The sequence below is a fragment of the Rhinatrema bivittatum genome, chromosome 6 (assembly GCF_901001135.1).
Source record: "Rhinatrema bivittatum chromosome 6, aRhiBiv1.1, whole genome shotgun sequence".
Taxonomy (NCBI): Eukaryota; Metazoa; Chordata; class Amphibia; order Gymnophiona; family Rhinatrematidae; genus Rhinatrema; species Rhinatrema bivittatum.
In genome coordinates this window covers 85786761-85800030 of record NC_042620.1, presented here as the reverse complement: position 1 = coordinate 85800030, position 13270 = coordinate 85786761, and the positions used below count along the sequence as shown (strand labels likewise).

The 13270-nt window shown below is 48.2% G+C and overlaps 1 protein-coding gene across 1 annotated transcript in view; it reads left to right on the top strand.

Annotated features, from left to right (window-relative positions):
* CCDC148 (coiled-coil domain containing 148) overlaps window positions 1–13270 on the top strand; it is a 460662-nt gene that overhangs the window by 310216 nt on the left and 137176 nt on the right. Inside the window, exon 14 of the mRNA XM_029605544.1 lies at window positions 3982–4119. Within this exon, the coding sequence (XP_029461404.1) occupies window positions 3982–4119 (138 nt within the window). The remainder of the gene's footprint in view (window positions 1–3981; window positions 4120–13270) is intronic.

Below are 13270 nucleotides of genomic sequence, written 5' to 3'. Positions count from 1 at the left end.
TTCTCTCCTGATGTTCGTCCTTCAGAGCCCCTGAAGTCTTGATGTCTATTATCCTGATGTCTTTGTCTGTCCAGATCCTGATGTCCCTGATGTTTCGTCCTTCAGAATTCCTGAAGTCCTGATGTCTATTATCCTGATGTCTTTGTCCATCCAGATCTTGATGTCCCTGATGTTTCGTCCTTCAGAATTCCTGAAGTCCTGATGTCTATTATCCTGATGTCTTTGTCCATCCAGATCTTGATGTCCCTGATGTTTCGTCCTTCAGAGTTCCTGAAGTCCCGATGTCATTTTCTTTGGATCTCTACATGCCCTGATCTTCAAGGATGCGGATGTCCTCTGCAACGGCAGCGTAAGCCTTCTGAGGATTCCAGCTTTTATTCTCCCAAGCTCAGGTTCCATACTCCGAGTTCACTCTAGCTCCTCGCTGGGCCTTTTACTTCAAGTTCCTGGATCCTGCAGTTCTCCTAATCCTGAATCCTGTCCGGATCTTCGGAATCTCTTGCCTCTGCTTCTGTCCATACGAATGAACTCTACCTATTAACCTGTTCAGTGGGCGTGGTCCATGCCTTTCCTGTGTAAGGCGTGCCTCGGTACAGGCCTCGCCAGAGTCTTCGTTTTGATTCTTCAATCAATCTGTGCGGGGAACCTCTGCGGTTGCGTCGTGGCTAAGGGTACATGAAATCCCAGAGATGGGAACGCCTCAAGCGTTCCCACAACATTGTGCAGAATGATTCAGAGGGTCGAGAGTCACAGAGGGATGATGTTTTTGGTGGCACCAGATTGGCACCAGATTGGCTCAGGAGACCATGGTATGTGGTAGTAGTCTCCCTCTCCGGTTTCCGGTGCACAGAGATCTGTTGAGGCAGGGGTCTTTTCTTCTTGAAGATCTGACTTGATTTAGTGTTAAGTATGGCCCTTGAGAGGGTTTGCTTGCTGAAGAATGGATATTCTGCTACAGTGATTGCCACTGAATTGTGGATTACTGAGCTCTTTCACTGCAATATATCTTCTGCTACTAAGGCAAGTTAGTACAAAACAATGCCTTTAGTGATTTATACTTCAGTTAGCATGAGTGACTCGCTGCTATTCTGTTTAACAATGTTGGCATCTACTCAAATCACTCACACTACTATTAACACATTTTCAAGGTGAGTAACTGACCTTTTTCAACCTTTTTACTTAAGTATACACAACTCGGCTATTACCTACCTTTTGGCTTTCTTTTATTAACAAACACACACACACACTAAAGAATATACCCCAATATTTTACCTCTCCCCAAAACATTTTAAGTTCTAAAATTTCTCAAAGCAATACTTACCGATCTCCTTCAGCCACCAGCAGGACACATTGTATATGAAGATATTGCTGATACATGAAAGTGTATGGATGTATGATTGTGTGATTAGTGTAGCACTGTGGACATAAAAATGTTAGAAAAATATTAAGAGATGAATAACGATATAGGGGCGGATTTTAAGAGCCCTGCTCGCCTAAATCCGCCCAAATCCGGGCGGATTTAGGCGAGCAGGGCCCTGCGCGCCGGTGAGCCTATTTTACATAGGCTCACCGGCGCGCGCAGACCCCGGGACTCGCGTAAGTCCCGGGGTTCTCCGAGGGGGGCGTGTCGGGAGCGTTTCGGGGGCGGGCCCGGGGCGTGGTTACGGCCCGGGGGCTGCCCGGGGGCATGGCCGTGCCCTCCGGACCCGCCCCCAGGTCGCGTCCCGGCGCGCGGGGATTTACGCCTCCCTCCGGGAGGCGTAAATCCCCCGACAAAGGTAAGGGGGGGGCTTAGACAGGGCCGGGTGGGTGGGTTAGGTAGGGGAAGGGAGGGGAAGGTGAGGGGAGGGCAAAAGGAAGTTCCCTCCGAGGCCGCTCCGATTTCGGAGCGGCCTCGGAGGGAACGGGGGTAGGCTGCGCGGCTCAGCGCGTGCCGGCTATACAGAATTCATAGCCTTGCGCGCGCCGATCCAGGATACGCGCGGCTCCGCGCATATCTACTAAAATCCAGCGTACTTTTGCTGGCGCCTGATGCGCCAGCAAAAGTACGCCTATTCGCGTTTTTTGAAAATCTACCCCTATATATGAGACTTCTAACTATGTTATTTACAATATTTGTATATTTACAGTTTTTATGGAATTGTTATTGATGTAATTTTATATATCTCAATAAAAGGTTTAAATAGAAAAAATATGTATATATGTATTTCCATATGTGTCTAGAACTACATAGTAACAACATAGAGAGTTTACTGCTTTGCACCAGGGGGCTCTTGCCCATTGCGTTCAAATATTTCTTAGATAGTGTTACGGCTATGGCTGCTGTGCAACCGCCTCACCACCAGGGGTCCCTCTAGAGCTGGCTCTCCTGACAGGCCCAGTCCATCTCCCTTGTCCACTCTATGTTCTGGGCTTTCCCTTATAACCCTGCCTGACAGTTCCCTCGGTGTTTCGGCATCGAGCTCGCCTGGGCTCCCTGCTCTAGCCTTCCTTGCTTGCTGTGCGTGTGGTCCTTGGACCTTGCTTTGCCTAGCCTTGCCTTGCGCGGCCTTCGGGCCTTCTTCCTTACCTTGCCTTGCCTTGCCTTGCCTTGCGCGGCCTTCGGGCCTTCTTCCTTGCCTTGCCTTGCCTTGCCTTGCGCGGCCTTCGGGCCTTCTTCCCTGCCTTGCCTTGCCTTGCGCTGCCTTCGGGCCTTCTACCTTGCTTTGCCTTGCCTTGCGCGGCCTTCGGGCCTTCTACCTTGCTTTGCCTTGCCTTGCGCTGTGTGCCTTCGGGCCTTCTACCTTGCTTTGCGTTACCTTGTGCTGTGTATGGTCTTCGGACCTTCTGCCCTGCCCTGCCTTGCTTACTGTGCGTGCGGTCCTTCGGGCCCTCTGCTGTGTGTGTGTGTGTGGCCTACGGGTCCTGCCTGCTGTGTGTGTGTGTGAGGCCTTCGGGCTCTCTGCTCTGTGCCCGTGTGTGGCCTACGGGCCCTCTGCTCTACTGTGTGTCCGTGTGTGGCCTTCAGGCCCTCTGCCCTGTGTCCGTGTGTGGACTACGGGCCCTCTGCCCTGCCGTGCGTGTGTGTGTGTGGCCTTCGGGCTCTCTGCTCTGCCGTACGTGTGTGTGTGGCCTTCGGGCTCTTTGTCTTTCTACTACCTGCCCTGACCCAGCCTGGACTCAGACACTGCTACTTGCCGCCTGCCCTGACCCAGCCTGGACTCAGATACTGCTACCTGCCGCCTGCCCTGACCCAACCTGGACCCAGACACTGCTACCTGCTGCCTGCCCTGACCCAGCCTGGACTTTTACACTGCTTCTTGCCGCCTGCCCTGACCCAGCCGGGACCCAAACACTGTTTCCAGCCATCCCTGTCTCTCTCCACCTGGAGCCACCCTTTTGGGTGGTGTTCACTACACCTGAACACAGCCCAAGCGTAACAGATAGTCTTGTAAGTATTTGATTGAATTTCAAAGTACTAGATACTGTATACATTTTTATACCCTAAGCATTTGAAGGTGTTCATAGATTCTAAACGGACTTCCTATGATGGTGAGGTTGCTTGAATCCATGATTTATATCCTAGGATATGCTTCTGTTATGAAGTTTTGGGGAAAGGTGTTTTGAGGTTGCTTGCTGTGCCATTTGTTTATGCTTGTGACTTTGGTTTGTTTTTTTTTGCTTTAATTTTTTTAGTCCCCCTTTGATTGTGGATCTTATTTATTTATTTCTTTTGTTATTCTTATGTGTATTTTTTTTCTGTGAGTTTTATCTGTGTTTTATTGTGAGCTAGAATGGGCATAACTCTTAAATGTTCTGTAAATAATAAATAAAACATAAAATATATTTAATCACATAAAATTCTCATTTACTAAATATACTTAATTCTATTTATGTTCTAAACATGTTCTGAAACTATGTATCCAGAAACAAAAAGATGTTATAATAAAATGATTGTTCCACATATACCCAGTAGTAAACATGTGTGTTATTTTTGTCTAGGTTGCTGTTGTTGCAGAATTTGATCCGGTTAGAATGATGGGTGACACAAAAGCATCTAAAGCTAGAATGGGCATAGGAAATGAAGATTTTTTTCTTCAAAAACCCCTATATAAATTGAATACCTACAGTGAAAAACAGGTAAATGTATTTATATATATATATATGTATATATATATATATATATATATATTATATAAACAAAGTATATAGTATATTTATATGTATGTTTACTTGTTACTTGAGAACAATCAGGTCTGTCTACCATAAACTAAACAAAACTACTAAATGCCACTTTAAGAATATTATAGGTGGGTCATTTTTCATTTGACCGTTTTTGGGGGTTTCCATTGACCTGGATTACTTTGCTTTCTAGCTAATAAAGTGGTACTATTATGTTCTTTGAATATAAATATTTTTCACTTAAATATATTGTATGAAGTTCTTTGAAAATAAGCAAACCCTGACATTACAAAAATACTCAGTTCATTGCAAGTATGTGGCTAGCTAATTTTTCAGCCTTTAATTAATTTAAAGGTATTTTGTTGTTATCTAAATCTTGAACAAATTTTTCCTTTCGTGGCTCAGCAGTTTTCTCCTGCTCCTTTGAGCTTCTAGCTCAATTAGAACAGGCCTCATTTGGATTATGGCACCATGAACCTTCATTCACAACTATCTGAGTCTTCTTTTCCTGTTTATATTCTCTCTCTACTCAATTAGCCCAGTCTTTGCAGCAACAGTCCTCATCCAGGAGCCACAGACTGCAGCTCTATCAAAAACAGACCCTGGATCTAACCACTAGATATCATTGAGCAATGGCTGAGACTCCCTTGACCTCAGGGTCTGTGAATGCTGACTTTGCAGTATCCTCAACTCCAGCTAGCCCAGGGAGCAGAGTCTGAGAATTGAATCTAGGCCATCTGCATGGTAGTGTGCAACATTGTCACTGAGCCAACAGGCCAACCCCCAAATCTTTCTTTTTAAATCTCAGCCAGTTTCCAAGTACCTGACTATAAAGTTATAAAATGCAATGCATTGTTCTGAAGCAAATGATTTCATAATAAACTGGACTTTCACATACTTATAATTTATCCCAGGACAAGCAGGATGCTAGTCCTCACATATGGGTGACATCATTGATGGAGCCCTATTGCGGAAAACTTTCTGTCAAAGTTTCTAGAAACTTTTGACTGGCACTCTGAGCCCACCGAGCATGCCCAGCATGCCATGATATTCTCTGCCACAGGGGTCTCCCTTCAGTCTTCGTTTTTCCGCGCTGCTGTTGGCATCGCGGAGCAGGAGCCTGTGTGAGTTTTCTCACATACTGTCTGAATAAAAATTAGATTAAAAAACAATTCTTTCTCTCCCATATCGGGGTCTCCCGTGTTACCACCGGCCGGTGAGTATTTTTTCTCTCATTTTATTCTCGAGTAAAACTATTTTTTCTTCTCATTTCCATAGACGGCTGTCAAGGAAAATATGGCCACGGGATTTAAAAAATGTCCCAACTGTAATCGGACTATGTCCATTACAGATCCACACCTCGAGTGTGTCCTTTGTTTAGGTCAAACGCACAATGTAAAATCTTGTCCAAAGTGCGCTGAGATGACCGCGAAGGGTCGAAAGGCCCGACAAGAAAAGATGGAACATTTATTCCAACTACAAATTTTGCCTTCCCCATCGACGTCCACTCAATTGTCTCCGGTTGAAGTTTTGAAACATTTAATCCTCAAAAAACGTTGTCCGGAAGGCTCGGGGGATTGTTCATCACGACCCCATCTGTGGCATCGACGAGGTCAGCGGCGGAACATTGACCAAGCATCACCATCGGCATAGTCACCGATCGATCCCGGAGGTGCTTCACTCCCCAGAGAAATTGACCGCAAAACGGCCTCAACTTCAAGAAATACCGAGGCCTTTGACGCCGAGGCCTTTACCTCCTCTCGATGTGCCGATCTTCGAACCTCCACAGGGCCCTGTGGAAGGACCAACAACACCTCCACTACCACCACGTGTAGCTGCTCTGCCTGCACCAGCTATCACGGAGGAATTGACAGATTTTATCCGTCAAGCGGTGCTCCAAGCATTGAAGGACCATCGACCATCGATGCCCTCTCCGACGTCGATACCGGTGCCCGCACCGATGCCGGTGCCCACACCGATGCTAGTGCCATCACCGATGCCGGTGCCTTCACGATGCCGGTGCTCCCCCCAATGCCGGTGCCTGCACTGATACCGGTACCAATACCGAAGCCATTGCCTGCACCGACACTGAAGCTGCCGTTGACGCCGATGCCTCTACCATCACTGATACCCGGCCCAATGCCGGAACCAGTCCCGTCGATGCCGATGCCAGTGCCTGGGGCCCCAGGACAGCCAGAATTAGTGTTATTTCAGCTTCTTATGAACAGATTTGACGCAATCATCGGTGCTCTACCATCAAAACCGATTCCAGCCAAACCACATGAAGACGTTCCTGGATGGATACCGCTTGATGATCCACAGCCAGATCCTTCAGGGCTATTTCGGCCACCAAGATCTTCTCCCACTTCTCCATGTCGAGAAGACCCATATGATTCCTGGGAGGACAGACATACGGATACTTCTTCTGAGAGTTTTATGTCTGACCCTTCTCCTCTGGAAGGAAGGAAGAAATCCCCACCGGTAGATTTATCCTTCACGAATTTGTTAAGGATATGGCAGACACCAACATTTACTTTGGTATCAGAAGAGGACACAAGACAACAAATGTTGGAAGTCCTACAGTTCGTGGACCCTCAAAAGAAGTCTTGGCCATCCCTGTCCACGAAGTACAGTTAGAATTACAGCACAGACTCTGGGAGCATCCATGCTCTGTACCATCCAAACAAGAGAGTGGACACCACTTATTTAGTTCAAAATGTCCCTGGATACCAAAAATCACAACTGCCACATCAATCAGTTGTTGTTGAGTCTGCACAAAAGAAGTCTAAGAGAATAAGACCTCATTCCTCCACTCCTGGGAAGGATCACAGATTCCTGGACTCCTTGGGCAGGAAAGTCTATCAGGAGCCATGCTCAATTCAAGGATTGCGTCATATCAGCTATATATGACGCAATACCAGAGGAATCTGTGGAAACAGATGCAAGATCTTCAAATTCTTTACCACAGCAGTACCAAAAGCAGCTCAAGCCATAATACACAAAGGCTTGAAGCTGGAAAGCACGAAGTCCGAGCCGCTTACGACAATTTTGAAACTGCTTAGAGTAGCGGCCTCAGGAATAAGTGCATGTCGCTGGGCATGGTTGAAGGCCTCAGACCTCAGACCTGAGGTCCAGGAAAAACTGGTTGATTTGCCATGCATAGGGACAACCTCTTTGGCTCAAAGGTGCAGGATGCTGTGGCCCAGTTGAAAGAACATACAGAAACCTTGCGCCAACTGTCGTCAGTTCCGCAAGATTCTGCTGCATCATCATCTGCCGTCCTCCAAGGAAGGAATCTCGAAGGCCTTTCTACAGGCAGAGGTGTTATTACCCTCCACATCAAGGGGCAGATCTTCTCGTCCGCAGCAAAGATCTCAACCCAGACAACCTAGAGCTGCTAGGCCTCAACCTCCACCGCAGACGGGACCCTGCAGGCTTTTGAGGCCATCACCAGAGACCAAAGCCATCTCCAACAACCCACAACCGGATCTACCAGTGGAGGCCGAGTTTCCTCCTTTTACAACCATTGGGTACAGATAACAACAGACCAATGGGTGCTCTCAATAATATCTCGAGGTTACCAACTCAATTTTTCTCAATTCCAAGAGATTCTCCTCCAAAACCTCTTCCACTAAGCAAAAATCACATAATTCATCTACAAGCAGAATTATCCACCCTTCTGAGAGCCAGAGCCGTAGAGGCGGTGCCCCGGACTCAGCAGGGCAGAGGATTCTACTCCATTATTTCCTCATTCCAAAGAAAACCGGAGGCCTACGTCCCATCCTAGACCTCAGAAATCTCAACAAATTTCTGAAGAAAGAAAAGTTCAGGATGGTTTCTCTAGGCACCATGCTTCCACTTCTTCAAACAGGAGATTGGCTTTGTTCTCTGGACCTACAAGATGCTTACGCTCACATTCCAATCTTCCCTCCTCATCGCAAGTATCTGCGTTTCCTGGTGGGTCATCAGCATTTCCAGTACAGAGTACTACCATTCGGACTTGCCTCAGCTCCCAGAGTATTCACAAAATGCCTGGCAGTAATAGCAGCACACTTACACAAGAAAGTGTCCATGTCTTCCCTTATCTAGACGACTGGCTCATCAGAAGTCAATCTCAACAAGGAGCTCTGGCTTCTCTCAGTCGAACAATTGCTCTACTTCACTCCATGGGCTTTCTCATCAATTATCAAAAGTCCCATCTAACTCCGTCTCACCTGCTTCAATTCATAGGAGCAGAATTGAACACCATACTTTCAAAAGCTTTTCTACCCGAGGATGGCAGAGCAGACACACTTTCCCTATTGGCAAACTCGCTACACTCAAAGAAACAAGCAACAGCTCATCAGTTTCTAACTTTACTAGGCCACATGGCCTCCACAGTTCATGTCACTCCTATGGCAAGACTAGCCATGAGAATAACCCAATGGACTTTAAAGTCACAATGGATCCAAGCCATTCAACCACTATACTCTCCAATTCAAGTAACCCACCAGCTACGTTATCTCTACTATGGTGGGCGAACAAGGACAACTTGCGCAAGGGCCTACCTTCCAACAACCAGTCCCACAGATAACTTTAACTACAGATGCATCCACCTTGGGGGGAGCTCACATAGACAATCTCCAGACCCAAGGTACTTGGACAAAACTCGAAGCGACATTTCAAATCAATTTCCTGGAACTTCGAGCTATACGTTATGCGCTGCATGCGTTCAAGGACTGCCTTTCACACAAGACTGTTCTGATTCAAACGGACAACACAGTAGTCATGTGGTACCTGAACAAACAGGGAGGTACGGATATATCTCCTTTGTCAAGAAGCCGCACAGATTTGGGACTGGGCCCTGACAATTCCATGTTTCTCTGGCCACTTATCTAGTGGCACCACAATGTAGTTGCAGATCGCCTCAGTTGTCAGTTCCAACCACAGGAGTGGTCCCTGGATCCCTTAGTAGCGACCAGGATATTTCAACATTGGGGGCAACCAACAATAGATCTCTTTGCATCACGTCTGAATCACAAAGTGGACAAGTTCTGTGCTCTGCACAGACAGAAACACCAGCCAGCCAAGGACGCCTTTGCTCGCCCTTGGAATCAGGCCTTCTATACGCGTATCCTCCAGTACCGCTCATAACCAAAACTCTAGTGAAGCTACAACAGGACAAGAGGGTCCATGATACTCATAGCCCCATATTGGCCTCAACAAGTATGGTTTCCTATACTTCTAGACCTCTCGATCAGAGAACCAATTCGCCTGGGTGTAGCTCCTGCTCTCATAACTCAGGATCAGGGTCGGTTGCGCCATCCCAACCTTCAATCCCTATCCCTGACAGCATGGATGTTGAAAGCTTGATTTTACAACCACTCAATCTTTCAACCAATGTCTCTCAAGTGCTTATAGCTTCACGTAAACCTTCAACACAAAAGAATTATTCTTCGAAATGGAAAAGGTTTACTTTGTGGTGCACGCAAAAGAGCATTGACCCTTTCTCCTGCCCCACAACTTCTCTGCTGGACTATTTATGCCATCAGACTCTGGTCTCCAGACTTCATCTGTCAGAGTACACCTAAGTGCAATCTCAGCTTACCATAACAAGATGGGAGATGCACCAATATCCATACAACCTCTTGTTAGTAGGTTTATGAGAGGTTTAACTCACCTTAAACACCAATTCGGCCACCAGTCACAGAATGGGACCTGAATCTGGTCTTAACAAGACTCATGCGTTCTCCTTTTGAACCCATGACTTCCTGTGATCCAAAATTTCTCACATGGAAGACTATCTTCCTTATAGCCATTACATCAGCTAGAAGGGTTAGTGAGTTAAGCACTTGTCAAGTACTCACCCTATTCCTACATGACAGGGTGGTTCGCCGTACACATCCAAAATTCCTCCCCAAGGTAGTTACGGTATTCCACTTGAACCAATCCATAGTTTTACCCACATTCTTTCCAAGGCCTCATTCTCACCAATGAGAACGGGCCTTACATACCTTGGACTGTAAGCGTGCGCTAGCATATTACTTAGACCGCACTGCAATCCACAGGAAATCCACTCAACTCTTTGTTTCTTTTGATCCAAACAAACCGGGTAAAGCAGTGGGTAAACATACTCTCTCTAACTGGCTAGCAGATTGCCTACAGTTTTGCTATGAAAAAGCAGGCCTTCCTCTCCAAGGGCGAGTAAAGGCTAGGGATGTGAATCGTTTTCCATATCGTCTTAACGATAGAAATCGTGTGGCAGGGCAAGAAAATCGTCTTAGGCATGATTTTTTAGTTAAAAAATCGTTAAAAATCGTTTTTTCCGATTAGTGCGCACTAACTGAAAATGATACAATTTGACACTTTTCAGGTCAGTTAAGGTCAGTTTAGGAATGAATATTGTATTCCTATTGGCTGCCCTCTTATTTATTTCATGTTACCAAGTTTCCTACTGACAGTATATGGGGGATGGGAAATGGAAACAGTTGGTAGCTTGACAAAACAATTAATGTGATCAGTCAATGTGACTAGAACTTGTGCCTAACCCTGATACCAGGGGTATTGTGATCTTCCTGCACACAGTGCCCTATCCCTATTAATACCAGGAGTTGTGATCTTCCTGCACACAGTGCCCTATCCCTAATACAGGGGTGTTGTGATCTTCCTGCACACAGTGCCCTATTCCTGATACCGGGGGTGTTGTGATCTTCTGGCACATCCCGATATCAGGGATAGGGCACTGCATGCAGGAAGATCACAACACTCCTGGTATTAATAGGGATAGGGCACTGCATGCAGGAAGATCACAACACTCCTGGTATTAATAGGGATAGGGCACTGCATGCAGGAAGATCACAACACCCTGGTATCAGGGATAGGGCACTGTGTGCAGGAAGATCACAATACCCCGGAGAGAGTGAGGGTCAGGCAGCTCCCCCCTGTCTGTGAAGCCAGCCTCTCACTAGTAATGCAGGGAGGGAGCTGTCTCAGACTTCACCATCCTCCCCCCCCCCCCTTACCCACACACCATTCACTAGGGGACATGGGGGAAGTCAGGAGTGAGGGTCAGGCAGCTCCCCCCTGTCTGTGAAGCCAGCCTCTCACTAGTAATGCAGGGAGGGAGCTGTCTCAGACTTCACCATCCACCCCCCCCCCCTCACCCACACACCATTCACTAGCTGGGACATGGGGGAAGTCAGGAGTGAGGGACAGGCAGCTCCCCCCTGTCTGTGAAGCCAGCCTCTCACTAGTAATGCAGGAGGGAGCTGTCTCAGACTTCACCATCCTCCCCCCCCCCCCTCACCCACACCACACACTATTCACTAGCTGGGACATGGGGGAAGTCAGGAGTGAGGGTCAGGCAGCTCCCCCCTGTCTGTGAAGCCAGCCTCTCACTAGTAATGCAGGGAGGGAGCTGTCTCAGACTTCACCATCCCCCCCCCCCTCACCACACACCATTCACTAGCTGGGACATGGGGGAAGTCAGGAGTGAGGGTCAGGCAGCTCCCCCTGTCTGTGAAGCCAGCCTCTCACTAGTAATGCAGGGAGGGAGCTGTCTCAGACTTCACCATCCTCCCCCCCCTCACCCACACACCATTCACTAGCTGGGACATGGGGGAAGTCAGGAGTGAGGGTCAGGCAGCTCCCCCTGTCTGTGAAGCCAGCCTCTCACTAGTAATGCAGGGAGGGAGCTGTCTCAGACTTCACCATCCTCCCCCCCCCCTCACCCACACACCATTCACTAGCTGGGACATGGGGGAAGTCAGGAGTGAGGGTCAGGCAGCTCCCCCCTGTCTGCGAAGCCAGCCTCTCACTAGTAATGCAGGGAGGGAGCTGTCTCAGACTTCACCATCCTCCCCCCCCTCACACACACACCATTCACTAGCTGGGACATGGGGGAAGTCAGGAGTGAGGGTCAGGCAGCTCCCCCCTGTCTGTGAAGCCAGCCTCTCACTAGTAATGCAGGGAGGGAGCTGTCTCAGACATGGGGGAAGTCAGGAGTGAGGGTCAGGCAGCTCCCCCCTGTCTGTGAAGCCAGCCTCTCACTAGTAATGCAGGGAGGGAGCTGTCTCAGACTTCACCATCCTCCCCCCCCCCTCCCCCACACACCATTCATAGCTGGGACATGGGGGAAGTCAGGAGTGAGGGTCAGGCAGCTCCCCCCTGTCTGCGAAGCCAGCCTCTCACTAGTAATGCAGGGAGGGAGCTGCTCAGACTTCACCATCCTCCCCCCCCCCCTCACCCACACACCATTCACTAGCTGGGACATGGGGGAAGTCAGGAGTGAGGGTCAGGCAGCTCCCCCCTGTCTGTGAAGCCAGCCTCTCACTAGTAATGCAGGGAGGGAGCTGTCTCAGACTTCACCATCCTCCCCCCCCCCCTCACCCACACACCATTCACTAGCTGGGACATGGGGGAAGTCAGGAGTGAGGGTCAGGCAGCTCCCCCCTGTCTGTGAAGCCAGCCTCTCACTAGTAATGCAGGGAGGGAGCTGTCTCAGACTTCACCCTCCTCCCCCCCCCCCCCTCACCCACACACCATTCACTAGCTGGGACATGGGGGAAGTCAGGAGTGAGGGTCAGGCAGCTCCCCCCTGTCTGTGAAGCCAGCCTCTCACTAGTAATGCAGGGAGGGGGCTGTCTCAGACTGGTATCAGGGTTAGGGCACTGTGTGCAGGAAGATCACAACACTCCTGGTATTAATAGGGATAGGGCACTGTAAGAGATGACTGTAGTAGATTGAATAAAGATCTGATGTTTCTGCTCTCCTCACACCAAACAAAAACAACACACAAGCAGAGAAGCCCTTCTTACAAAGCTGAGCTAGTGAGTTAAGTAGGAGGAAAAGTAAAACATACTGGTGCCAGTGGGCTACTTAAAAAATACACTTACCAACAATCAATTACATATATTTGAACTGTGTACAGTTCCAGCCAGGACCACCTTTCTAAAATGCACAGTGATTGGCAAATTCAACATGCACTAGCATTTCAGGTGCCTGCTAACAAAAATAATAAACAAACAGTTCTAGTCACGTGAGTGCTGATCATTACATTACTTTTTTTGTCAAGCTTCCACTGTTTCCATTTCACATCCCCCCAACCATATTGGTAACATCAATAGATAAG